General features: G+C 39.3%; 3 protein-coding genes across 5 annotated transcripts; 2 read left to right on the forward strand and 1 right to left on the reverse strand.

Moving 5' to 3' along the window:
- Positions 1–762: 762 nt before the first annotated feature.
- ro60 (Ro60, Y RNA binding protein) lies at positions 763–6,480 on the forward strand. 3 transcript variants are annotated; one of them, XM_034888421.1, is made up of 10 exons: positions 763–862; positions 1,757–2,348; positions 3,093–3,313; positions 3,475–3,621; positions 3,720–3,857; positions 3,963–4,079; positions 4,748–4,864; positions 5,094–5,240; positions 5,659–5,861; positions 5,892–6,480. In XM_034888421.1, exons 2-9 carry the CDS (start codon positions 1,775–1,777, stop codon positions 5,809–5,811), a joined length of 1,614 nt encoding a protein of 537 aa, XP_034744312.1. In that variant the 5' UTR covers positions 763–862; positions 1,757–1,774; the 3' UTR covers positions 5,812–5,861; positions 5,892–6,480. The 3 variants fall into 3 exon arrangements, with proteins under 3 accessions (XP_034744312.1, XP_034744311.1, XP_034744310.1); XM_034888420.1 differs by having other exon boundaries at positions 785–862; positions 1,768–2,348; positions 5,659–6,480; XM_034888419.1 differs by lacking the exon at positions 763–862 and adding an exon at positions 1,096–1,117 and having other exon boundaries at positions 5,659–6,480.
- Positions 6,481–9,361: 2,881 nt separating this feature from the next.
- Positions 9,362–27,762, forward strand: cdc73 (cell division cycle 73, Paf1/RNA polymerase II complex component, homolog (S. cerevisiae)). The gene is made up of 17 exons (XM_034888660.1): positions 9,362–9,578; positions 10,243–10,348; positions 10,509–10,578; positions 10,824–10,886; positions 11,137–11,189; positions 12,084–12,172; positions 12,390–12,603; positions 14,438–14,536; positions 15,014–15,092; positions 16,242–16,306; positions 22,193–22,250; positions 23,297–23,332; positions 23,476–23,563; positions 24,492–24,653; positions 25,449–25,549; positions 26,629–26,770; positions 26,933–27,762. Exons 1-17 carry the CDS (start codon positions 9,448–9,450, stop codon positions 26,967–26,969), a joined length of 1,593 nt encoding a protein of 530 aa, XP_034744551.1. The 5' UTR covers positions 9,362–9,447; the 3' UTR covers positions 26,970–27,762.
- LOC117954705 (beta-1,3-galactosyltransferase 2) lies at positions 16,558–21,058 on the reverse strand. Its single transcript, XM_034888661.1, has 2 exons — positions 20,280–21,058; positions 16,558–18,816 (listed from the first exon to the last, which is right to left on the reverse strand). The coding sequence occupies exon 2, from the start codon at positions 18,585–18,587 to the stop codon at positions 17,313–17,315; it is 1,275 nt and encodes a 424-aa protein (XP_034744552.1). The 5' UTR covers positions 18,588–18,816; positions 20,280–21,058; the 3' UTR covers positions 16,558–17,312.
- Positions 27,763–27,805: the final 43 nt, after the last annotated feature.

Genomic DNA, 27,805 nt, shown 5'->3' on the forward strand with positions numbered 1-27,805 from the left:
GGGTATTTTGTGATGTTGCTATTGAAATGTGAATGCTTTTGCCAGGTATGCATCATGGGGCATTTCGATTTTGGTTCAATTGTGTGGCAAAGTCATACAACTTTGCAAATTCATATACTGAACAAAAATACTAAGCGTGCCTTCAATGGTGTCGTAACAATGCACCCTGTTTCCTTGCAGTTGATATGACACTGCCACCCAATGGTGACCGAGAAAACTTAATGTATGTAGGCTGCATAATAAGTTTGAGCTATGGTCTCAATATTTCCAAAAACGTAGGTTTTAAATGTTCTCTAATGAAAAAATTATAATTTGTGATTTACATTTTCAGTATTTTGTTAAATCCCATATCTAAAATAAGCTCCAAAGTTCAGGTTTCTAAATGCCTTCAGTCACTCTGCCATTAAAATGCAATGTCTTATAAAAAAAATAGGAAAACTGTGTGGTTTGTGAATATGTTTTCTTTGATTTCAACATGTGCCTCCTTCCATGTTCCGTTGCCTACCTGGATCTTTTTTAATTTGATTATAGAAATAGTGGTTCAAAAACTGTCAGCATTAAGGAGATTGAGAATGGAGTTATTAAAGAGAGTACCTAGGTACTAAATGTGTTTAGTGTGTGTGTAAAAGAGGCCCAATCATACAGTCAATTGAAATGAAATTGACATAGGCCTATCAAAAGGAGATCCCCAAAAATCACAGTTGTTCGGTGGACCTCCTCCTCTGCTCGATGGTGTGATGGCACTCGGTATCCCAGCTTCCATCACGGTCCCGCCCCTGATTATCTCCCTAGTCGGTCAGAGGGGAGGCCTCTTTACATCTTGCTACATCTAAAAACTTTACCACTCTCCACATATTTTGTGGTAAGTTCATGTAGCTATATACCATGTATTTGTAGACCCATATGTTTTTTTTAGCAAACATCGCATATTTTAAGTGAATACAACACAATTTAGTTAAGGTTTGCGTAGTTAGGGAACGTTAACCAGCTGCCCCAGGCGAGCTGCATCAAGCTGCGCCTAGCTTTCGGTTGGGACAACGCTGTGGTACTTGATATCTGCGTTTAGAGGATACCGGGATGCTAACATTACCGTTATAGCTAGCAGAAAAGCGTAGGAGTAGGTTGGGTATTTTGCTGCGTACATAGCGAACGTATGTAGCTAACGTTACATATGTTTTTACAATGTATGTTTAACATTTTTAAGAAGGGCTAGCGTTAAGCTTACGTTACGTTAAATAACTTCCCATTGCCCAGACTGCCCTCCTCTTTAGGGAACTGGTAACGTTAGCTTATGTTGACAGGCTTGTTAGCAGGGTTTTCTAGCATCCTCTATTAACGGATCACTGTGGCTTGTATCTGTCTATTGTGTATCATCATGTCTTATAATCGACTTTAAGTTATTTATGTCAGTGCATTGGGGCAATGAGTAATGTTGCTAGCAAAGTTAACGTTATCTTGTATTAATTGAGTCTCTGGCTAAGGATCTGACGTCCAGCAGTTTACTGAGGTTATGTCTTTGCGAAGTTGCAGTGCTGCTTAATCTTCACACACGTATCATGAATGGAAATTTACTCTGGCATCATCCTCTTAAATCCGAGCTTTGGTTGGTATGTAGTCCACAGGATTATTTTGATCTGTGTCAGTTTTATCTGAAGCGTGGTAACGTTAAAAGCGTTCTTTTTAGTATCAGACAGTTACTTTGGCCAATTAAATAAAAGTTGGTAGAAGGATTCCCTTTCTCCACTTTCTGTTTCAGGCTTTCTCTAGTGTTACAATGGAGCCTTCGGTAAGTACTCCAAGCAACCACACCCTGAACGCAACTGGTGATGGCTGTCCCTGGGAGGTCAGTGACAAGACCAGACTGTGCCGCTTCCTCTGCTATGGCTCGGAGGGAGACTTGTACACTGCCAGAGCGGAGGGCCATGTCAGCATGGAGAGCGCCGGAGCTCTGCTATCCCTGCTGCAGGAGAGCCGAGGTGTCGAGGTGGTGGAGGAGATAAAACGGTTCGCTCGGGATGGGAGAGCTGTCCGACTCGGTCCCTCCTATTTTGCCTTGGCTTTGTGCTCCCAGCACTCGGAGCTAAAGACCAGACAGGCAGCGTTTAAAGCCCTGAAGGAAGTTTGTCAGGACCCTGCCCACCTGTTTTCTTTCATAAACAACAAGAAGGAACTGAAAGAGGGGATGAAGTGTGGTATTTGGGGACGTGCCCTGAGGAGAGCAGTATCTGATTGGTACAATGAGCAAGACGCCATGACTCTGGCAGTGGCTGTGACCAAGTGTAAACAGAGAGAGGGATGGTCACACCAGGATCTGCTTAGGCTCTCACACACTAAACCAGCTAATGAAGGTGAGTTAACACAGACCCATACTGACTATGGTTTTATTTTATTTTATTTTTCTACAGGGACAGTGCATATTAATAAATAAATTGGCGTTGTCAATATGCCAGAGTTAACCAAAAGGCTAGTTTTCATCTGCCGTCCCTAGACAGTTGGTAATAGTCGTTAAAAGAAGTAAAATTACATATATACTTAAAATACATGTGGTAAAAAGTACTATTAAGCTTAAATGTACAAGACAAATATAGCTCACAAACATCAGACAAATACATTTAAAAGAGCATATGTACTGTATGTTAACAGGCAACACAACTAAAATGTAGAAAGTTTGCTCAGCTGAATATCAATAAGCAGTATGTGGGAGGTACAGAGCTACCCGTCATCATTGATAAGATTTCACCGAGTGTTGTAAATGCTACAGAGTCATGAAATGATGAGAGGAGGGAAAATTCCTCAAAAGTCATAATAAACTAAAACACTCCAATAGAAAAGAGAAACAATGGTAACATAGCCACAAAACAACAAGGACAGAAGATAGTACATGCTACTGGCTCAAAATTATCAAAGTTAAATGAATGACAACATTTTCAAAATACCATTTGTGTTGTAAGATTGATGGTATATCTATCCTGACCCTGTACATTTGTAAACCTGTACTAACAATCTGTATCATGTACGTTTTTACCTTATGTCATGACTAAGATGAAAACAGACCACTTGAGTAAGACTGTCATGGTCATTTGTGTTTTCAGCAATTGCCTTGATCTGCAAATATATAACAAAAGGATGGAAAGAAGTCCAGCTTGCTTACGCTGACAAACAGAACTCAGACGAGGTTGTCAAAGTGCTTTCGTATCTTGAAGTGGTGGAGAAGGTCAAGCACAGTTGTGATGAAACGGAGGTCATCAATTTAATAGAGGAACACAAACTGGAGAAGGAACAGCTGCTGACAGACCATCTGAAGTCCAAACAGGTGGGTGGTGGGTGGTTTGTGCTGGTGGGAATCTCTGACTTCCAACACTTCAGAATCAGCTGGAAAACAGCATTGCATTGTCAGTGCATTTGTCATTTGGAATGGACTTTTTTTATTTTTTATCAACTGATAAAGGGGGTATGTGTTTTTTTTTTTTGGAGGTATGGAGAGCTTTGTTAAAGGAAATGCCTCTCCATTCAGTGCTAAAGATCTTGGGTAAGATGACATCCAAAACAATTCTTGAACCAGGAAGTTCAGAAACACAAGCTGTGTGTGACAGAATCCAGAGCACGACAGCCCTGGCGAAGGTAGGACCCATAGGACTGGCTCATTTATTTACAGTAGTATTTTTCATTAAACATGAGTCAAATGTTCAACTGTTCAATGCCTGTCTTGAAATCAACAGGCAAAGATCCACCCTTTCAACATACTTTTGTTTTCTGAAAACTACAAAAGAGGCCAAGGCTATCAGGGTAAAACAAAATGGGAACCAGTCAGCAGCATCCTCCAAGCAATGGACTCTGCCTTTTACAAGAGTTTTATGGTAGGTTCTTTTCATTTTTCTAAGCTTCTCAAAGACTTTCAAAGAAGACGGCAAACAATAGCATCAGCTAACTGTTAAATTCTACTGTTGCAATTCTGTCCCCAGAATGTGGAGCCTCTGGGTAAACGCATCGTAGTGGCAGTAGACGTGAGCACATCACTAAGCAGCATTGTACCAGGGACGTCGATCAGCACTGCTGTTGCCGCTGCAGCTATTACTATGGTAAGACAATACTAGAGCTAGATAGCTCCACATTGCGTTGGTCAGTTTTGCCCCAGCTGGAATAGCTGTGACGGCAAGCAGGGCCCAGGTCGCACCATCTTTTAGGGAAGCCTGAGTCAAGGAATTAATCTTTTGACACATACTTTGAATTCCCACAAAAAAATTCCACAGTGCAATTATCTTAGTCCACAGGCCCTCTGGGAGTTATTAGCTGAGACAAGAGCCAATTGTAAAATGTGAGAGACTAGAAATGCTATAAGTATATAGCATTTCTAGTTCTTTTGTTTTGAAGCACTGTATGTTGCATATAAGGGGCAGCTGTGGCTCAGTGCTAGAGCGGTTGCCTGCCTATCGGAAGGTTGGTGGTTCAATCCCTGGCCCTGCAGTCCCATGTCAAAGTGTCCCTGGGCAAGAAACCCTGAGTTGCCCCCAATGCTGCGCATCGGAGTGTGAATGTGTGTGAGTGTTTATCTGATGAGGAGGTGGCACCTTGTACGGCAGCCTCGGCCACAGTGTTTAAATGTGTGTGAATGGGGAATGTTTCCTGTATGATGTTTCCTTTGAGTAGTTGTTAAGACTAGAAAAGCGCTATATAAATACAGCACATTTACATATGTCTCAGAGGGATTTTTGTAATTGTGATGTGCTACTTTTCTTTTGCCTGGCAGATTTTTGCGAGGACAGAGGCAGACACACATGTGCTGGCCTACTCCGAAGGAGCTTTAGTTCCATGCTCTGTCTGTGCTGACATGACTCTGGCACAAGCAACATTTGAGCTGGTTAAGGTAAGTCACAGCTTCAAAGAATAAGAAATGAATTACAGCTACTGATCACTCTGTATAATTTGAGCTAAAAAAATAGGAATTTTACAACCATCTCTGATATCAGACTACATTCTGTTAACACATTGTAAAACATAAATTGGTCGATTCAATAGCAAACAAGCATTGTGTTCATATTGACTTATGTTGATCTTGAGTTCTGTTTCTGACCTTTCCACCTCACTGTTTCCAGATCCCCGGTGGCAACACAGACTGCACCCTTCCCATCACATGGGCCACAGAGAATGGGAAAGCTGTAGATGTGTTCATCATTCTGACAAACAACCCGTTGTGTACGTTCACTGCGAGCCCAGTGGAGTCTCTGAAGAAGCACAGACAAGTACATTCATTCATACATGTTTCTTTGGGGAGTGGATTTAATGTCCTCTGGGATAAAGATTGTTTTAGAAAATAGGCTTACACAAACACCGGGTAAAATGTATGTGTAATTTAATGGGTGCAGACTTAATCAGACAAATGGGATGAGGTTCCTTTTCACATTTATATCAATGCTGATCAATTTCCAGAGTGACATGGCATTTTACTAGTACAGTTTATTCCATTAAATTGTGTTGTGTTAGAAAGTTGAGCGCTAGGACACATGGCAGTTTTCTGTAATTGTATAACGGTTCCTGAATTAAACTTTAATTTGCTCCCCTTTAAAACAATAATGTCTTTAACACAACAAAGAAAGTAAAATTAAGAGCCCATAAACCAAAACAACAAAAGTAAAAAGTTGATGGGTATTTTCTCAACAGAAATCCGGAGCCAATTCCAAATTGGTGATGTGTGGGCTGACTTCCATTGGACACGCCATAGCAGACACAGAAGACAGGGGTTTACTGAGCATCTGTGGCTTCGACCTTGGAGCTTTGACCGTTATTCGTGACTTGGCCCAGGATCTGATCTGATAAAGAAATGGAATTGTCTCTAAATCGTCTTGTTGGAGCATAAAAGGAAGGCACAAAGTGTACCAACTTGGCTCACTTAGCATGTAGCGTGCCCTAAAAACCCAAAAGATTTTGGTAATTACAATTCCTAATTCTCTTTTTGTGTTTTGTCGCTTACAAGTCGATAGAAAAAATTGTCCAGCGGGCTGGAAAACACTCAGCAAATTTTATGTGCATATATATATTTTTCAGAATTTTGAAAATGAATTGATAAGCTATGACATGTTATTGCATGTCATACTATCAAGAGTGTAAGTGCAAACGGCACTCTGTATGTTAAGTGCTTTGATGGTTCTTGGTGAGACACTAACTCATTGAACAATGAATCCACTCATTTATAGCAAGCTGTTGTTAGATTAAATAAGAGGAACAGTGTAAGAGTCAAAATGTTTGCGGCTTAGTGCAACTGTAGGTTTATTTCATGGTGATTCACTACTGTTTCTAGAATGTATGGTATGATTTGAGCAGATTTGATATGTTTAAATTTAAAAGCCTGTCCCTCCATATTATATAGCATCATTACAAATAATTACTTGCGTACTGTAAAAGAGAGAAGTTGAAAACTAAAGCACCACAAGTTGAAATGTATTCCATTGACTTATTTGGTCAGAAAATGTTTGTTTTTTAAAGTAATATAACAGTTTAGAATTAAACACAACATAACTGTCGCCTTTAATCTAGGTACAATTTGTAGTTGTCATATTAACATTTTTTTTCCCTTAAAGTGCTCATAATATGCTTACCTTTATTGTGTTGTATATCTTTTTAGTGCCTGTTATAGGTTTACAAGGTGAAAAAGCCCAAAGTCAACCCCAAAGGGTCTTATCATCTTCCAGAGAAAACACTGTTCACAAACGGCTCCATACAACCCTATTTTAGTCCAGCCTTTACTTCCGTGATAGTGCGCCACTTTGTAACACACGTTACAATGTTTGCCAATGTGCTCGCATAGCAAGCCCTCATACACTGCTTCTGATTGGCTAGTAGTCCTTACCTCGCTACTGCGCATGTGCAATTCCCAGCAAAGATGGAATAGAAGTGTGATGCCTCACTCTAGCTAAAGCAGAGAGCTCAAGCACTTTAGAAAATATTAGGCTCTCTAAGTACCACCATCGTGGGCCATTTCAAAATAGTAGCAAACACTTAGCCTACAATATTTATTGTTTACAGCCATAGCTACGCTGTACTTCTTCTGTGCCGCTTCAATTGAATCCAAATTTGAGGCAACCCAGGACATAATTTCTTACTCTTTTGCATCATTTGCTACTAGCAGGTGCTGTGGAGGCTTCACCGCCGCTGCTGAAGTAGCAACTAGCACTTGTGCTTGTCCACTATAGTTTTAGCAGGGCTACTCAAAACATTCTCCTTATCATCATTCTGGTAGTTCCTGTTTCGAGCTGTGATTGCAGTGTATTTAAACCGCTTATGTAACATAAGTATGTAGCAAGCTGATATTTAAAGAAAGAATATTACACTTAAAAACTTATTTTTAATTATTTACAAATGTTATCAAGTCATTTCAACTTTAATTTCAATTCTGCAACATGTGCCGGAAATACATAGCAATTGAAATAGGTTTCACTCCAACCCGCTGTGCAATAAGAAAATAAAGACATGTACAACAAGTATCATGTAAAAGATAATATATATATGTACATATATAAAAGTTTTAAAAACTATAAGTAAATAATACAAATAAGATCATTAAAAAGCATTTTTTATAATTTAAAAAGATAAGTAATATGTACAATACAGTAATACATTCTAAATACTGCAAATTATTATTGGAAATGTATTTCTATGGTATGTTTTCAAATTTATACATTTCATTTTTTGAAACAATTTTAGATTCCATCCGTGTACCACTAGAGGGAGCTTGCACACCACCAGTGGTGCTGCTGTAAAGAATACACTAGGTGCTCTTTAATGTGATAATACATTTTTGGAGGGGGGGTTATATGGGATTTTCCTTTGTGACACAATAATGCCAATGTTTGGGAATGTAAGTCAGTTTAATGTAAATTAGAGAAATTTACTAATTCCCATATTTTATTATGACTTCTATGCTAATCTTATAGCTATTTAACACGGGTTTAACGGAAATGAATCTGCACGGTAATATTTCTGTACTTTTGATTTAAGAATGTTCATTTTGCAAAAACTAGTCTATATTCACAAAGTTCCACTTCCGCGATTGCTCTGCTGCCAGAGGAATTTTCACCAGATGCATGTCTTTTTGCCGATGTCCGTTTCCCACCCTATTCTTTTAATTATTTTATAACTGGTGGATTTATGAGGACTATGGTTACTACTCAAAAGATCTCTGCAGGGTAAATCCAGACATCTAGCTAGACTATCCGTCCACCCTGAGGCGTCTCTTGCATGTCTAAAACAACTTTTGAACATACAGTACACATTGCGCTAAAACAAATTCCTTCCCGAGGCTTTTTTGCAGCGGCTCCGTGCGGACTTACAATTGTGATTGGTTTAAAGAAATGCCAATAAACCAGAGCACGTTTTTCTTACATCCCTGAATGCTGTGTGGACTAGCCAGACCCCCCTCCGCAGCGCTTGTGGAGGAAGGTCTGGCAAAGCAAGACTATGCAAAAACTAACATAACTATTACTTTTCTGCAATAAAATCAGTTCAATGTAATTTTGTAAAAAATATCACTGTAGAGATTTTAAAGTGCAAAGATTTCTTCAAACAGAATAAACACGCTGCTTACAGTGTTTAAGCATTTGGGGGCCAAACTATGTTTGGACAATGCAAGCAAAAAACTACAGTGGTGCTTCTTGTTTTAGTCAACAGCAATTGTAATTACTGACAGCTTTCACATAACTTGTTAATTCATTCAACTCATTAATTCACTCTATATAAAGAGGAATACATACCTGACCATGTTACTGTGAAGGATATTTGTCCACATGCTGATACTGTCATTTTCAATGTTAAGACAATGTCCACTTTTTGGCCAAAGGTAAAAAAGCTATTTAATTAAAATAATAGTATTACATGATTGTTTTTAGTCTGACACAAGAGATAATTATTATGATGTATGGTAGTTTACAAGAGTTTCACCATCATGATTGACTTATTTTTCCTCATATTGTCTGTTGCATCCATTGTGCTTAACATGTAAGTACTTATTAAAGTGGCCATGTAAACTTCTAATAAACACTTTGCTCCTCCTCAAATATTGTTGTGTTTTGCTGTCCATGTCACAAATACCTAATTACAAATGATACTTCCTAGTGAGCATATAATATGGATTTATGGTATATAACTTTAACTTTCTATGGTGTAACTGTGACTAAACTGCCATACTGTGAAAGTGTCCTTGAGCAAGGCATTGGGACTGACACTGGCTGCCAGTGCTGAAAAAACAAATCATTAAAATTAAGATGTTCGTTTATCCACATCGGATATTTTATTAAATCTGGCCAACAAGGGGAGGGAAATGCACCACCGCCAGCTCGGAAAATTTTGTAACCAAGGTAAATTGACCTAAAAAAGTTAGATTCAGATCAGGCAACCTACGGGGCCACATGACGTTAAGTGGGGGCCTTGCTAACACTCTAAATCAGACAAGTGAAGATGGCGGATGTGTTGAGTGTTCTTCGTCAGTATAACATTCAGAAAAAAGAAATCGTCGCTAAAGGAGATGAAGTTATATTTGGGGAGTTTTCCTGGCCGAAAAATGTCAAGACCAACTACATTATTTGGGGGTACGTCAGTACTAAGATCTCTATAAATTGCATCTGAAGGCCCGCTGCTGAAGCTCATCGGTGCCTTGTGGTGCTAGTAAAGGCGGAACGGCTAACTAGCTAGATGCTAATATGCTCACCCAACTCGTCCCCGCTGTTGTACTTACAACTTTAGGCACTCTTTGGTTACTATGGCATGATACTTACGTATTTTGCCCTAGTCCACGTGGACTCTTTGCTAGCTTCTATACGTGTCAATTAATATTTTTCAAACTTTGAATGTGTTGAAAGATGTAGCTACCTACAGCTAAACTTGCTTGTGATGTGATGCTAAATAATTAGCGACGTTAGCTGCCTTTGAGTTGTGTTCCCATAGTCAGGGGACTTGTGTTTTTAGTATCAGTCATGACTATAAGTACTTGTGTTTACCGTGTCAAAAGCAACATTTGCTCACGCAGACCATTAGGTTGCTGTGAGGATTAGTAGGTTAGGTTAACCAACCAGATTACTATCGAAAGTTCTGTATTAATTTGATTTCAGAACCAGTGGTTCGTTACTTTAAACAAGTAGCTAACTCAACTACTATATGTTCTATATACCTATACTTAAGCACTTAAGATTTACTTAAATATGCACTTTAGTGATTTTTTTTAGTGATTTTCATTGTTTGTGTTTCTACCTCCAGTACTGGTAAAGATGGCCAGCCCAAAGAGTACTATACTTTGGATTCTATCTTGTTCTTGCTCAACAATGTGCATCTCCCGCATACATCCTACGTGCGAAGAGCTGCAGTAAGTGCTCATAAATATCTTTCACATTGCCTCAACCTGTCTGTGCTCGTGTTGTTTAAATACAGTGCAGTATTTCAGCCTCTTTTTGTCTCCGATGCATAATATTTAAATCATTATCAGAAATGCTTTTGGGTAACATGATTCTGTTACATGTTTATAGACAGAGAACATCCCTGTTGTCAGACGACCTGATCGAAAAGGCATGCTCTCGTATCTCAATGGCGAGAGCGGTAAGTAACGTTAACACTTTTGAGAGCTATTGTGTACGCTGTGTTTCTGTTTTGTGCAGAATTTTAAGACTATGTTTGTGTGTCCTTCAATATATTAATACAGTCCTGATTTCTTTCTGGTTTTGATTGACTAAAACATTATACATTGATGACAGATTTTTTGGATTAAGCCCTACCAGGAGGAGCCGAGCTGTGGTTGAGCTAAATGGTAACTTATTAATGCAGTTTCTAATTGTCTTTCACAGCTACATCAACAAGTATTGACAGAAGTGCACCTATAGAAATAGGTTTGCAAAGGCCAACACAAGGTACGTTCACATATTAGTTGCATGAAGTTTGAAGAGATAATGCCACCCGCAGTAATAATTTATTTCTGAATAATTGTTATTTAAAAGTTAACTACAATAAATATAAAGTGTATCTTTCAGCTAATTTTTATCTGCTATTTCTGCAACTGGGTCAAATTTTCTTTAAAAAGACGGGCCTATCTCAGTCAACAAAACCAAAATGGACTTTGTGTTGTGAAATAATAAATTTCTTCTGCCTTTTTTTTTTTAGTCAAAAGAGCAGCAGACGAGGTGTCTTCTGAAGCCAAAAAACCAAGGATTGAGGTATACTGACTTTTACCTTCCACCAACAGTTGCTCAGCGATAACAACACTATACTTATATCAGTGCTGTTTTGGAGCATTTACTACCTTATCTGTATTCCTCGAGCAGGAACAGTTCTAGTACATGGTAAAGCTATTACTGATGGGGATGTTTTGTTGATCATTGGTAACAGCTGAATAAGCAATAAATTCCTCTATAGTGAACCAATACAACTGTAGGTGGGGAACTCTTGTCCTAAAAGGGTTTTAACCGCATTGAAATAGGATTAGACCAACATATTTGCAACAATGCAAATGAACAGAACTATTTATCCAAGATGGCCTTAAGTTTTGATTTAAAGCCAATTTAATAAACATGGCTTAAATAATTTAACATCTCTGAGGATTTTTGCTTATTGCGACATTTAAGTGTTCCATCCGTCAGTTTAAATTTAGCCAAAATAAAACAGTCTCTTTGTAAATTTAATTATAAATGAAATGCATTTTGCCCCAGTAAAAAAAAAAATCTAAATATTGTGTTGCTGATCTGGTAAATCATAGACATCCGATTTTATATCTTGTTTCATTCTGTCGTTTGTTAGTGGGCAAGTCAGCTTTATTTGTATAGCACATTTCCGTGACGCACACACAGTTAAAACAAATAAAAACAGATAAAATACAAGAATAAAAGTTATAGTGCAATGTAAGAAATTAAACATTGAAGAAATGAACAACCATTTAAAGAAAGGCAACATCAAAAAGAAAGGTCTTCAGCCTTTCTTTTTGATGTTGCCTCCAGGTTGTCCTCCAGGTTTTTATGGATGATTGTATGTAATTGGGTCATGTTAAAACCGAAATTGATAGTTTTGCTTGAATATTGACAACACATATCACTGTACACTGTTTTCCTTTTAAGGATGAAGAGCGAGTGCGTCTGGATAAGGAGCGTCTGGCTGCCCGTCTGGAGGGCCACAAAGAGGGCATTGTGCAGACTGACCAGATCAGGTATAATTGATTTATACTAATATTTATTGATTTATACATAATGTGTATTCTATATGTAGCAATACTCTCTCCAATGTAGATTATTTTACCACTGAGCGTATTTTTTATTCAACCATGTCAGTATTAACTGATCAATGTTAATTGGATTGCTGGATGTCACCGTAGCAGTTCCTCGAAGCAGTGAGCTGTTCAGATGATCCTAACTTTTCTCCTCCAGATCACTTTCTGAAGCCATGTCGGTGGAGAAAATTGCAGCCATCAAAGCCAAGATTATGGCCAAGAAACGTTCCACCATCAAAACAGATCTGGATCATGGCTCAAACGATAACGATAGAAGCTTTGTGGACGCTGAGGTGGATGTTACCAGAGATATTGTCAGCAGAGAGAGGGTCTGGAGGACCAGAACAACTATTCTCCAGAGCACTGGAAAGGTCAGAGTCCGCTTAAAGTTAACGATATCTAATGTCTCTCCCGACAGCAATCAATGACCGTTCCTTCAAATACACCTGTGTCAGATTAGCACGTGAATTTAGGGATTTTCTTTTATTCTTACCATCATATTGACTCAAAATTGGAACTAGATTTCTGCCCTGACAGGGTCATTACACAGTTTGTAATTGAGGTTTAATGAACACGCAACGATTACACACATTATTTAATGTCTGGAAAGCATTGTTGCTCTAACCTCTCCAATCACCATTGGTTTGTTCTAGGCCTAAAGGGGTTTTCCAACTTGGTCCATATACTAGTGCATACCCAGAGTTGTCATTCAATCATTTGGGAGTGGGAGGCTTTACTGTAAGAACCTTTCAAACCAACAATTTAATATTAAGCCATGTACATTACAAGGTATTTAATAGGGGAATATGTTATTATATCTCGTGATATGAGACTAGATTTTGGATATCGTAACATGCATGTCTTTTCCTGGTTTTATTGGCTGCATTACAGTAAAATGATGTACTTTTCTGAACTTGACTGGTCTAGCTGTTCTATAATTTGCTTTTACCCACTTAGTCATTATATCCACATTATTAATGACTATTCATCAAAAATCTCATTGTGTAAATATTTTGTGAAAGCACCAATTGTGAACCCTATATCCCAATATAACCCTATAACCCAATATCGCCGCAATGTCGACATTGATGTATTTGGTCCAAAAAATATTATGGTATTTGATTTTTCTCAATATCCCCTAGCCCTAGTATTTAATATGCCATTTTTGTAACCATGCAGTAATGGCTTCAAAGAAGGCACATCTCATTTGAAAATGTTTGTACTCATGTAGACTTTAACCAGATATGCATTTCTCATGTTTAACTACTGTGAACCCTTGGTGTAGACTTAATGGACAGTTTGCTAAGAAACACATTGTAGACCACCATTTGGAGCTTAACTTCAAGACCACTACTCCTAAGATCAAAAGTAGCTTTCCTATTTTACCAAACTTGTTGAATTCTGTGGGAAGAATCCCCACATCCAAGGCCGTTGCCCAACTTCTAAATAACTGTGTAAATACCTTGTGTATAGCAAGGTGAAAGTCTCAACCACTAGATGGCAGCAATAGTCATTTTCGTCCTGTGTGTATTTACTTAAAATATGAATTTGTACTGGGCCACTGAATTTCTTTGACATGCTCATTGCAAAGTCATTATAATATTAATTGGCTATATGCGTAGAACAGTTGCTCTGGCAATTTCCCAATCTAATATCCAAACCAAGATACATTTGAAAACCGCTTCTCTGTTTTGGGCTTTCATTCTATTAACCTGGGAATATTTTCACACCTTAGACATGTTCTTGTGGAAACAACTGTGCAAAGGACAACTTCATAAATAACTTTTTTGTGTTATGTCCCACTGCCATGGAACATGAGGCCTATCCAAATTCCTGATTTTGTACCTTTTCGGCTCCCGATCATATAAGTTTATATTCTTATTTGTAGCAAATGAGATGTGGGTGGTTAAAATATTACATAATCAATGAGGAAAATATGAATAACATTCTCTTAACATGTGAACATACTGAAAGCAGCCCTTCTAATCGTTAAAATAAATTGTTAAAGAAAACACTAATACATCAATGCAATACATAATTTAATAAGCAACATGGCCTAAATGGAGTGGTAGTGAAAAAATAAAGCCTTTTATGTTGGGACCCTGAAACTTTAAATTTATTTCACTCTTTTTCACCAAATGATAAGAAAAGCCATAATTTTTGCAAGGTGTTGAACTCCTTATAATCTGTATTGCTCCTCTGCAGAATTTCTCCAAGAACATCTTTGCCATCCTGCAGTCGGTGAAAGCCAGAGAAGAAGGACGAGCACCAGAGCAGAGACCAGCACAGAACACTACTCAAGTGGTAAGAACAACATTCTGTGTGGGTTAAATGTGCGTTTTATATATTGCATTCTCTATTTAAGGAAAGTTTAAGTGTGTGTGTGTGTGTGTGTGTGTGTGTGTGTGTGTGTGTGTGTGTGTGTGTGTGTGTGTGTGTGTGTGTGTGTGTGTGTGTGTGTGTGTGTGTGTGTGTGTGTGTGTGTGTGTGTGTGTGTGTGTGTGTGTGTGTGTGTGTGTGTGTGTGTGTGTGTGTGTGTGTGTGTGTGTGTGTGTGTGTGTGTGTGTGTGTGTGTGTGTGTGTGTTGGAGGGGGGTGATGTGAATAAACCAGTCAATTCCTACTTTTTCTTAAACATTCCTTTTTCCACAAATGATTCAAGCTTGAAATTAACTTGAAGGTTTGAACAGTGGCAAGTCTATAAACGATTAATACGTCTTTGACTAAGTGTACTGGCAGGTATGTAAAGTAATGAATTGTTTGGGTTTCTTGCTGTTTCCAGGACCCCTCCCTAAGAAACAAGCAGCCTGTCCCAGCTGCCTACAACAGATACGATCAAGAGCGGTTCAAAGGAAAAGAGGGTGAGTCTAATTTGTGCTTCTGTAATTTGATTTCTTTCTTAAATATTTTCAAAGGTGTATGTGTGTGCGTGCCTGAATTTTGGTCAGCGAGTCAACAAAACATACATTTGAAGTACCTCATTTACCCCCAGTATCTATGAACTCATGTCAGAGAGAGGTAGAGATGCACACAGAGCATATTGCGTTGACCAGACTACCTCCAAAAGTGCAATTGGATGTTGGGCAGGCAATAAATTACAGCAGCATTGCTTCCCTCAACACAAGGAATGCAAGCTTTGCCTAACAACAAATTTAAATATTGGTTGCATTGAGAATTAAGAGATCATAATTAAGATAACACGAATGGTTTATTACAAGATGTAAAGGCAAAGGCGTGATCAGATGTCATCATTTTTTTTAATGTAAAAACAAAATGTGTGTGTGGTCAGACAAATCATTTAAAGGCAGGAAATGCTGTCCAATTGGTTCAAAATGTAAATGTTTACATCAAACTGCATACTTTTGGCGCACCTTTTCTGGAACACGAAGAATTAGTTTGATAACTGCGTGCGCACACAGGGAGGGAAGGGGTGCTCCTCTCCGGGTTCATACGGGTGCTTTAAATACTTAAATGCTTGAATTTTGATGTTGTGTTTTTTAAGGTTTGAAAAGTGCTTGAATTTTGGATACAATGCTTAAATTTGCATTTATTATGATAAATCACGTCAAGAACAGTGTCTGTAGCTATCTGCGGAGTGAGCAAGGACGAGCTGTTACAGCCGTGGTAAAGTTGGATTTATATTGGTAGGTCAAACTGCATAATAGATTTTTTGAATGTGTATAATAGCCAACGTCCAATATAAAACCAGCCTCACAACGGTCTGTCACAGCGAGTCTGCTGCTATGTGTGGCGGCCCTGCATCCTGACAAAAAGTGACTGAGTTACCCCCAACATTTGTAACAGGGATTTTACCTTTCAGCAAATGCATACAATACAAACAAAATTTTGTAGAGTTAATGTTAAAAAAGTTTTTTTGATTGAGTGTAGGAATGGAAAAATGTAAGCTTGTTACAGAATATTTGGGCATTATACAGTATATTCTACACTTGTGAAAATAACCCATTTAGTTCTGCCAATAATCAACAACTCTTTCTGTGTTGTTTTCTTAGAAACGGAGGGTTTCAAGATTGATACCATGGGCACCTACCACGGCATGACCCTGAAGTCTGTGACGGTAAGAAACAAAACTCTGTTAGTTTTGGAATGTAAATTTTACTTTGAGCACATCTGGTATATACCGGTTATATAGAGCAGCTGCTAAAGAAAGCCTCAATGTGACCCCTTTGATAATGACGTATTTTTGAGGAAATAAGTAAAATATCGTGTAAGTAATAACAGCTGCTGCTCTACTGAGCGGAAAAGACGTTTATCCATGTATCCGCTGATACGCAAAAATAAACCAAATGGGTTTTATTTTCATGGAGAGAAAAAAAACAACTAGGGGTGGTGTGCAAGTAATATAATCAGCATATGCCCGGATATGTGTAACACGGAGTACCACAGCAAGCCTAAAAATGCATAAATCACAAGCCAAAATGTTTTTGTTTTTCTTTAATCATCTTTAAGATTGTCTATAGAGGTGCTACATCATAGCTGGAACTCTTTTAAATGGAGTTGTCATTAGAAGTAATAAGGGGAAACCCAAACTTTTTCCAGAAACCAATATTGTATAAGGTTTTGGTCATTTGATACATAAAAAGTTACTGGTTGTTGATATGCAATAATTTCAGCTAACTTCCTCTCTTCTGTAATGACTTGATTGAAAAATACTGATGTAGAAATGTTTATTGGCACTGTAACCTGTCCACTCTAGTTTTAGAGTAGCCTGTGTCTGTAAGGCAGTGTATAAAAAACACGTATGATAAATCTTATATTATTACAAGAAAGAAGCCTTTGCGCCACTGTGAACCACTACTTATTTTGGTGTAAAATATAACAGTACATAGACTCTCCAATGGTGTGACTCAGACATAAACATTGTTCATCTGTTTTTTACAAAGTTGGCAATAAAAGTGGAGCACATCAGTTTTTACACAGTAATGCAGAATTTCCAGCCTTTCCATGTTAATTAAAGAGATCATTAATCCCTTGATGTTTATAACCGAATGAGCTGAGATATAAACAATTGTATCCAACAAGGAACTTTGGAGACAAGGAGAGTTTGGTGATAACCTTTTCAGTTATTGAGCTGGTCTCTCCCTGTTCATTGTGTTTGAGTTTGTCCTGCCTGCTCTCAATGTGTTGATGCATGCATTGCGTTTGTTGCTCTGCAGGTGATGCCAGTATTTAAGTAGTTCATTGGGATAAAACCCATGGGATGTTATCAGATGGCTATACTTGCAGCTGGAATAGGACACCCGCCAGTGGTTGAATAGGAACTCATTGGATGGAGGAGTGGGCTCGATCCGGAGCTTGGCCAGGCATATTCCTACATACACATCCTCCAGATGCAGGCGGGGGATTCTCAGTGATGCGCGATAGATTTTCCTCGCTAAGTCTCCAGAGAAGACGTAACCAGTCCCAGAGCAGAAGGTGGGATACTTGTCACTTGGGTACAACTCAGAGGGCATGTACCACTTACTGTTTTTGTTTCGGTTGGGTGCAAAGCCTCTCATGTTATTGCCTGTGAAGTAGTTCTTCTTAGGCATCAGCTCTGGCCTGAGCAGCTTGTAAACGAGGTACTCTGTGTTGACGAACACATCGCTGTCTGTCTTCATGACATAGCTGGCTTGTGGGCAGTAAATTGCCACCCAGTTCATTCCCATCAAAGTTTTTATTGTCAGGTTTTTGTAGGAATCCATAAAGTCCTGCTGAATGATATCGTGATACCGACGGCTCTCTGCTTCTAGCATTCTTTGTTGTAAAAGTCCCAGCTCTCCTTCATTTTTCCCCAGCAGAAAAAGCCGGATAAATCCCACATTCGGAGCCACGCTCTCGTTCCCCCATGTCTGCCGTATGGCATTTCTTGCCTCCACCTGCCGAGCTTCCGTGGCTATCAGCAACACTAAAAATGGCGCGGGTCTGCTGTCAGCACATTTGTCTGGCTCGTTGATAATATAATTAAAAGGCCCACGGGTTATTGTGCTACCAAGGTCTCTCTCTACACTTTGGCTAGTGTTGGCTGCTAAAGTGTTCAGAAACTCAAAACCTGGGTCTCCTTGAGGAGAGTATACACCATCCTTCTCAGGGGAGCTGATGTTGGCATCAGCCTTGAAAGATGGCTGAGGAACAATGACAAAACTCAACGCTGAATGTGGGGTGCTCATGTTCCTTTTGGCTTTGGTGGTATGAAGTTCACCACCTCCGTACACCACAGGATGACCTCTCCACCGTGACGTACCTGTGAGCTTAGGCAGCCACACCTGGTGGACCAGAAAGGCCAGTAGACCCAACAGTGAGAGGAGATAGAGAAATTTAGCTGTATGTGCACAACAGTGGCGTCGTCTCCACTGCATGGTTTCGACAGGAATATTTTACTCGGACAGTCGCTTGTAGGTCAAACATCAGTAGTATCTGACTAGTCTTTGATCCCAGGAGGCAAAGTGAAGTCGGGTGGGTTGCTTAAGGAACTATTGATGATCTGTCATTTCAATGTATGTTAATCATTTGACACACAGACAATTTTGTTGTCTGACAAGCCAGTTGCAGTATGCGAGTCCACTCCGTCCCATGTCTTGTTATTGCCTAGGAGACAGAGAGTAGGATATATCTGAGCAACACGATGGATACAGCATTTCACATTAAAGCTGCTATACTCAATTTGTATATTCACAACAGATAAAACCCTTCGCTTTAACCTAACCCACATGTGGCTTTTAATCAGAAAGATATGAAAATGTAGTCCTCATCCAGGTATTTGGAGCTGTCTGGCACATGCGTGCACAGGCAAAGCATGTGTGAGAGCTCCAGCTCCAGTGCAGTCTCTCTGTATGCCTTGGCGCATTGTAGGGCTGCACGATTATGGCCAAAATGACTATCACGATTAATTTGATCAAGATTTTGATCACGATTATTTGTGGATTTTAACCAAAAGAAATGTTATCGATATAGAGGGAGTGTGATGGACGCTACCCACAGAGAACACGGCTGACTCGTTATGAACGGGTCCAGCATGGGTCGAATGGTGAATACACACGTTGTGTATAAAATGTCTGTATCGTCACTGCGCTGCATTTATATGAACTATGATATTCTGGCCATGGGTCACATCTCTCGCCCAGGTCCAGCAGCTCCGTCTTGCATGCTATTACTCTACGAACTAAAGTAAGTTGCATTCAATGACTTCTTCTGTGTTCTTCGCCGTGGCGGCCGCGATAGCAGAGTTACCTGCGGAAACACTGGCACAAATACACATTTGACTCCCTTGCTTAACAATATACAGCTGTGTTAATAACAATTTTTTTGTTATTAACACCTTTTTCATATGAAATTTGTGTCATGTAGTTTAATGGTTTCATGTAGAATATATTTTAAATAGTGAAGTTTAGTGAATTAAGCTTGAATAATGCCACAAATTAAATTTTTCCTTCTCCTTTGACTCATTCCTGCATTAGTCTCTTGTGGCTCCACAGATGAACATAATGCTAAAATACTAGTTGTACAAACCTTTTACACACTACCATATAAGATAACTCCTAAAGGTGCACATTTTTAGCTACTTTCACATCTTGTTTACTGAACTTTAGGAATATCTTATGTTGTTTTCAAAACAAAAATAAACCGAATATATTCTGCTTCTATCAACTTCTTTTAACAACATGTGTTTGCTTTCAAACAGCTTCCAGATGAGCAAAGGTTATAGATAGAACAGCCTGTGTTTGCGTGCTGCTAGCACCCTGAAGTGGAGTTTTTTTCTTCTTTTTTTTTTTTTTTTCTTTTTTTTTTTTTTTTTACTGAATTACACACTAACCTCTTAAAGGACCCCACCAAGACAAAGAGTGGTTTGTTAGAGCTTGCAGGAACACTGAAAAGACTTCTGTTCGCTCTGTTGCATTCTTGCTTGTGTTAACAGAAATAGAAACGGTGTTTCCTTTATAGGAAGGCACAGCCTTCACATCCTGTACAGTACACGAGAACAAGCATGAAAATATTTCTTCAGCGTAGTGTTGTATTGATACACATCTGCGTTTTTAACAGCGTGAACTTACCCGTTTTTATCTAAGTACTCGTCTCTTTTGGGCATCCATTGCTTCTGAATGTGAATAACAATCCTCACACACCGATAACCTTCTTGGTTGCTGCTGCTGTGCCTTTAGCCAAATCACAATCGCATACAGTTTTGGCTCGACAACTCTGACACATTTTCTCTACAACATGTGACAAATCATCCTCTTCTTTTAACCCAACCCACATGTGGCTTTTACTCAGAAAGATATGAAAATGTAGTCCTCATCCAGGTATTTGGAGCTGTCTGGCACATGCGTGCACAGTTAAAGCATGTGTGAGAGCTCCAGCTCCAGTGCAGTCTCTCTGTTTGCCTTGGCGCATTGTCCCCAGAAGCTTGATGCTAACGGTGCTGCTTCCTTTGGCCAAAGGCAGTAGAGAGTCAGTGGTTGACAATTAGCTGCAGCCCGGGGTCCTTTCACTGCCCTTGCTTGTTGTATTATGTATATTAAAGCAGCAGTGCATAGATGGGGACGCTCTCTGGATTGTGCAAAAACCTTCCTCCCTCCATTTTATTTCTTCTATTACTGTGCTGGTTGTTGTTTCCTCTCGCTCTTCCTCTTTAACATGCTGTCATGTTAACATCCCTCCCCCCATGTTCCTCTTTCCTTTTTGTGTTTCCGCCTTCCTCTTCTCACCCTCCTCCTTCAGCAGCCCTTCACACTGCTCTGTGCTGCTGTTGTGTTGTCTGTGAGAGGGCTAGAGGAGTAAAAGCAGCAGGGTAGGAGTAAGATGAACAAGATGTAGCGCTGTGTGTGTGTGTGTGTGTGTGTGTGTGTGTGTGTGTGTGTGTATGCATATGCTCTCCCAACACGTCATGCCGTCTCTGCTTCTGTTGCTGCCTGCTCTGTTAAAGGGGGGTTGGGCTGCTGAACTATTTGTATTCACACCCCCTCTCCAGAAAGAGGAATAAAGCATTATCTGAATTTATCGTATTGTGAGGTGAGGGGGAGAGAAGCCTTCATGTCGGCACTTCCACAAATCTTAAAGGTTTGCGGATTGCCTAATATGATTTTAAAGATGTAAATTGTCAGGTTACCACTTATTTTTGCAGTGATGGACAGTGCAACTCAAAGCCGGTTTAGTCCCAGTAGCCTGCCAGTCTCTTGTAATGGATGATAATTGAATATAGATAATTACAATGATATTTCCTCTATTTTCATTCAGCCGTGGTGGTCTGCAATTTTAATCCAACCACAGTATGAACGGGAGCAATACTTTCTTCTCAAGGAGGGTAGGGGAAGTTGTTTTCATTGGCAGTCATGATCCCTTTAGATGCACTCTGCCCACCTTATTATCAGACTTAAATTTAATCTCTCTATAAACAGACGGTTAGACTAAGCTCTCTCTCAGCAGACATACTGCCGTTTGCTGGGAGCCATTTTCTTTAAGCGGCCCAAAAATATACAGTATAGCTATAGAAAATAAAAAGTTATTATAAATTGCAATCCTTTAAATGCTGCATTGTAAAGCTAATGTGGAGTGAAGTAGAGCATATCTATAGACAAGCTTTGATTGGCAGGGATGGACTGACCTGGCATCAGTTGACAGAAGGGGGTTGACCTCTTGAGCATGCTAGCTACGCGTTGTTTTGAAACGATTTGTCAACCAAAAATGATTTGCTAACAAATTCGATTTATCGTGTCAGTAATTTAATTAAAATTGCTGAATATTTGTTCCAGCTTCTTAAAGCTTTGGTGCGTAACGTGCAAACGTCTGTTTTATATGACGTTATGTAAATTTAACGTCTTATTTGTTGTTGATGCAGTCTTAGGCCGTTGGATTTACATGTACAACAACACACACCGCAACAATTTTGTTGCTGCAACATTTACATGGTAAAGGCATAGTATGTAGTTGTTCTTTTAATATGACCCTTGGGTGGTGTTTTTTCCAGGAAGGAGCATCTGCTCGGAAGGCCCAGACCCCAGCGCTGCAGCCTGTCCCTCGTCCAGGTTGGTTAGATTCAAAATATCTACGTCTTTCATTCATGTCTGCTGCTTACAATGTTTTTCTTAAGGTTGCATAATGCTAATTTATTGCAAAACATCCCTATCTCCCATCGTCTTATCTATTAATGCATTCAGTTTTATTCTGAACGAGCAGGAAATATCCCTCTCCTGGATAAAGAAACTACAGTACATAGTGTGATGAAGCAGATTTTCTTCCTATGTGACATTTCACCGAATTTTCACAGAACAGTTAAAAAATGTTAAATCTCCTTTCCCCCCAAAAATGTCTTTAGAAATCTAGAAAAATATCCATTTTACGCAATGTTTCTTTAAGGTACTGTACATGACTAAAATGTCTTAACATTGTATAAAGATAAAAGCATAGAAGCTTTTTTGTCACCAGGTTGTATACTTTTGATACCTCTGGACTTGACCTAGCAATGCTTGCACTTTTATTGCCAGTTTTTGTAATATCAACTTGTACCTTATGTAACCAACTGCCTCTGTTAAAGGGAAATTTGTTGTAGAGATTGAATCACATTTCTGTTTTACTCCATAATACGGATACCGGCCCAAGATCCTCCTCCAGCTTTTTTTTTCTTGCAGAATATGTAAGAGCACAACAAAGCATTATCGGGCTGTTTTTTTGTAAGTGATGACCACCTGACTGGTTGACACTTTTGTCCTAAAGCAATGATATTAATGATATAAATCGAGGATTTTAACTTGATAGATGAATATTTAAAGAAAGGAACGCAGTTTAATACATCTACATGTTTCCTCAAGGTTTTTCGTTTCTTTGATTTTATTTTTGATTTGAGCTTTTCATTTGAGCCATTTTCATTTGCATGGCAGTAAATAATTTTTGATTGTCTGCCCAAATTTGACCGGGACCAACTTGACCTATCTAGGGCCCTAAACTGCTTCCTTGTCTCGGATGGGGTTTAGACAGAAGCTATACGGGCTGTTTCGGTCTAGTCATGGCTGTACTGTGAAAGTTATGCGCTTTACTTTGTGTACATACATTCTTCTTGTCTTTTTCCCTCTAGTTTCACAAGCCAGACCTCCACCAAATCAGAAGAAAGGTACATTGGTCTTACTCAGTTTTTGGCACATAAAATACAGTATACTGTGATGTTATATAATGTGAACCAACAAAGGCTTTCTATTCTGCCATGTAACTGCCTTTTAATTTTTTCAAGACCTGTTGTTATGACTTTTCCAACAGGTTCCCGGACACCCATCGTTATCATCCCTGCTGCCACCACCTCACTCATCACAATGCTCAATGCTAAGGATCTCCTGCAGGATCTAAAGTAAGTATACTGTTGCTTGTTTTATCTTTGTGTTTATTTTCTTTAAATAATGTAATTTTTTTCAAGAGAGGATTTATCACAGCTACTTAAAATGACCGCGGTACATAACCTGTTTAATAAAGACATATTGCTCATATCGGGTAAAGCTTCTTTAAGTAGCCGCGCAGTGCAACATAGGAACCCCTTAAGTGGAAGATACTTTTTTCCCCTTTACGTGCAACCTATTTGTGGAAAAGACCATCGCTTTGAGCAGAATGGATTGGCTGTAGTGATACAGTATCTCTCTCCCTGTCAGTTGTAGCTTGCTCTACCTTCCTACTAACGTTGGACACAGCGGTCTCAAGCATGAGAGAGAAAGCGTTAACTTGAAAAGCTATCACTCTTTCCTTACTCCCCTCATTGGACTAACTTTGTCAACATTACTGTGTGCGTGCATCAATAAGTAAGTCTGATGACGATGTTATGTAGGATTTATGAACGCACGTTAGCAACAGTAGGCTAATTCATGAGGGCGCTGGTTGTGTGCTGTTCAGTGCAAATATAACCAAGAATGTAGTTTAATCTCAGCAATGTTGATATATTAGGTTATTACTGTTACTCTGTTAAACGTTCCACTGTACTGTCGCTACGCAGATCACGGACATCTGATTGAGTCTAGACTTTACGGCAACAGAGTTGAGTGATAGTGGGTCAAGTTGTAATTTACTGCCCCTACCAGCAGGCGACAGCATAGCCATGTAATAAAGTCTATTTATAGAGGGCATTTAAATGTAGTGTATGTCTGATCGTTTCTATGTTAACTTTTAGCCCACAGTAGTATTTATGTAAACATTTACACAATGTTTTATTTTAAACACTGTCAACTGCCAATTTAGGGGACATTGCTCAACCCTTTAAAGTAGTAGTATTCATTTTGTTACCACACTAGGTTTGTCACACCAGAAGAGAAGAAGAAGCAGGGTATCCAGCGCGACAATGAGGTTCTGCTTCAGAGGCGCAAAGACCAGATCCAGCCCGGTGGTACAACACTGAGTGTCACTGTGCCGTACCGTATCATTGATCAGCCACTCAAACTGGCTCCACAGGACTGGTAAGCGTTCTGTTAATGTTTGCATGTAATTTACAGTACAATTTATGGTTAATTACAATGTTTCCACTCAACGGGAACCTTGTGTGGAGAGAACCAGCGCGGGCTGCAGGGTTGGCATAACGTCAGCATTTCTTACTTTTTCTTTTACTATTAATTTATATATAGCTCAAAACTACAAATTTACCTTAAGGGACTTTGCGATCCGTACAGCATACAACACCCTCTGTCCTTACAACCATCCCTTGGGAGTGAGGTGGGATAAATCTCCCAGGACGGACAGATGTATGAATAACCAACCTAATAAAAATATTATAGTATAGACAATCCATTTGACAAATATGATACATAATCTTAGACTTTCCTGTCATTTTAAGAATAACAAGTTACACTTGTTACAGCCTGTTTGCTTTAGAACATTGCATAAAAACAGCTACATGTCAGTCCATATCTAAGATGGCTCAGCTTTTAACACCAGTGTCTATTTAATTGAGTCATTGGTGTTTGGCTAGCCTACATCCTCGACGTTCCACTTCCTGGTATGCTCTGGTGCCGCCAGAGATTCCGCTGGATCCTTTTCGGCACAGTGTCTGTTACTTTCCGCTTTCTTTGTGTTGGAATTTTAAACTGGTGGATTTATTTACTATATTTATTTACTAGCCAGACCCTCTTCCGCAGCGCAATGAAAGAATGACTAGGTTTCATGTAAAATGTTTGATTCTGTATTTTGTATTCAACTGTTACACATAATGTCTCTTCACAACAACAACAACAAGCAGGAATATTGTGCTCCTGCAGGGATCGAGTAGTGGCCGTGTTTGTTCAGGGTCCTGCCTGGCAGTTTAAAGGTTGGCCATGGCTGCTGCCCGATGGATCTCCTGTCGACATTTTCGCTAAAAGTGAGTAATACAGAGACTTTATATAAAATTAAATAATTCTACTTGTTTGAGGGTTTTCAGTTTTTCTTGAATATGTCACCTTTGACTCTATATTAATGGGATTTTAAAACGTTTTTGCCATTTTAAAACCGATAAATAAAAAATAAAGTTTAAAGTTGGTTATGACATCTTTGTAAATAAAAAAACTGAAGGTTCTGTGTAATAGTTAAACCTAGCTGGCAATATGTGCTTTTATGTCAAGTCAACAGACTTGAAATCTGATTTCTTGCACTGTAATCAGATGAAACAGAAATCTCAAATCCGTGAATTTGTTAAAGGTCCCCTGACATGGTGATCTTTGGATGCTTTTATGTAAGCGTTAGTGGTCCCCTAATAACATATCTGAAGTCTCTTTCTCTAAAGTCAGCCTTGGTGCAGAATTACTGCCACTAGAGCCATTCCCACAATGAGCTTTCCTTAGCATGTGCCATTTCTGAATTTGTACCTTTCGAGGAGGAGGGGGGGGGGGGGGTTTGGTGGAGGCTGGGGGTGTGGCTTTGACCAAGTGCCACTTTGCTCGTTTTAAAGTCATGATGTCTCTCTCATGGGTGAGCCAAATTCTCTGGGCTCGGTTTACAACTATTGCTATCTCTAGCCACCGGGGGACCATTGGCAGGCTGGGGGAACACATATTACGTAAAAAAAAAGAAAAGAAAAAAACTCATGCCAGGAGACTTTTTTTTTAATTGCAATTTCCTCCAGAAAATGTGTATAGCGAGCAGGAGATAAGCGGCACATCGCAGCAGACCCTGATCTTTATAGCTAACAATAGTGTGTTTATTGTTGCTGTTACTGTCAAAATGCAAATTTAATAGCTATGGCTGTAATAGATAGCTGATTTGTTAATAGCATTTTGATATCAGTAATTTCAGCATGCAGCATGTTCTACATGAACGCCTGGTTGTTTTTGTTGCAAGGGTGGTTAAAAATCTATATCCACATTACAGTGTTATTACGCCGGTTTTGACGGCTGCTTGTTTCCTTCCGCCCTCAAACTAAATTCATCCAAAGACACGTGTGCATACATGTTTCCACTCCAGTTCGAGCCTTTCATTTGAAGTATGATGAGGCAAAGACAGACCCCAACGTGCAGAAGTGGGATGTGACCGTCCTGGAGCTGAGCCGCCACAGGCGCCATCTGGACCGGCCCGTCTTCCTGCGCTTTTGGGAAACCCTCGACAGGTCTGTCTTCATTCTTGTGCGCTTCTATGTATATTCATCTGTTTGTTTGTTTTCAGTTCTACTGTTTCCATTTATTGTCAGTAATACTTGTAAATTATGTTTAAAATTCATGAAGACATTGGCATGGCACAAACTCACCCTTCTTCCCTTCTCGTTCCTCAGATACATGGTGAAACACAAATCTCACCTCCGGTTCTGAGCCCAGATCACAGCGTACATCTCCAAAAATCCTTCAAAAGAATTCTTCGACCCTCCAGCTCTCCTCGGAGTCCACCTCTTACACACGTAGCCCCTCACATTGGAGCTGACATTCCATCTTCTAACATTATCCCCATTGTAACAGGAGAAGCAGGACACGTTATCCAGCAGATTCCTTGGGGACCCCGAATGAAATGTTCTGAACACTAGAGAGGAGATTTCTGGGATTTTTGTGTTTTTCTTGTAATTATTTTCTAATGTTTTCATTACAGTTAAAAAAAGGTTTTATATAAAAAGGGCAACATATTGTAGAAACAATTGAAATGCGATATTAAGCAAGATAAGGGGGTCTGAGGGAGAGGGGATTTTCATTTTTTTTTCCTTCAATAGCCCAGAAAAAAATAATTGTGAATTCAGCTGAGAGAGAAAAAGGAAAATAACTCTCGGTACAAACAAAACGGCCACTGACTTTGAGGAAACGGACGTCCTTTACACTTATCTTTTTCTTTTGTGTTGTTTGTGGTCTGAATGTACATATATGATATGATATGATATGAAACCTGTCAGATCCAAAGCTCTCTGAGCAGAGAGGAGGACACAGGTAAGTGATTTGTTAATACTACTCTACTCTGCTCTAGCTCAGTGAGATGATCTCAGTCAAGCAGCACACCTCTTGGTAATACAATGACCTGCTTGAAGTTGTTTTCCTCTTTGATGGTGTTGTGCTAGAGGTGAGAAATGATGAAAAGTGTTGCTTTAAGTCATCACATAAAAATAGACAATAAAGCTTCAGAGAAGTGTGTGTGTGTCTGTGTGTGAGTGAGAGAGATCTGGGAT

This window comes from Etheostoma cragini, chromosome 12 (genome assembly GCF_013103735.1).
Source record: "Etheostoma cragini isolate CJK2018 chromosome 12, CSU_Ecrag_1.0, whole genome shotgun sequence".
Taxonomy (NCBI): domain Eukaryota; kingdom Metazoa; phylum Chordata; class Actinopteri; order Perciformes; family Percidae; genus Etheostoma; species Etheostoma cragini.

What these genes read in the sequence shown, in the direction of transcription:
- ro60 (XM_034888421.1), top strand. Translation starts at nt 1,775, where the DNA reads ATGGAGCCTTCGGTAAGTACTCCAAGCAACCACACCCTGAACGCAACT. An exon ending in CCGCTGCAGCTATTACTATG is followed by an intron (nt 4,080 to 4,747) that starts GTAAGACAATAC and finishes TTTGCCTGGCAG; the next exon opens with ATTTTTGCGAGGACAGAGGC. An exon ending in CAACATTTGAGCTGGTTAAG is followed by an intron (nt 4,865 to 5,093) that starts GTAAGTCACAGC and finishes CACTGTTTCCAG; the next exon opens with ATCCCCGGTGGCAACACAGA.
- LOC117954705 (XM_034888661.1), bottom strand. Translation starts at nt 18,587, where the DNA reads ATGCAGTGGAGACGACGCCACTGTTGTGCACATACAGCTAAATTTCTC.
- cdc73 (XM_034888660.1), top strand. Translation starts at nt 9,448, where the DNA reads ATGGCGGATGTGTTGAGTGTTCTTCGTCAGTATAACATTCAGAAAAAA. An exon ending in GCAGCCTGTCCCTCGTCCAG is followed by an intron (nt 22,251 to 23,296) that starts GTTGGTTAGATT and finishes TTTTCCCTCTAG; the next exon opens with TTTCACAAGCCAGACCTCCA. An exon ending in GATCTCCTGCAGGATCTAAA is followed by an intron (nt 23,564 to 24,491) that starts GTAAGTATACTG and finishes TTACCACACTAG; the next exon opens with GTTTGTCACACCAGAAGAGA.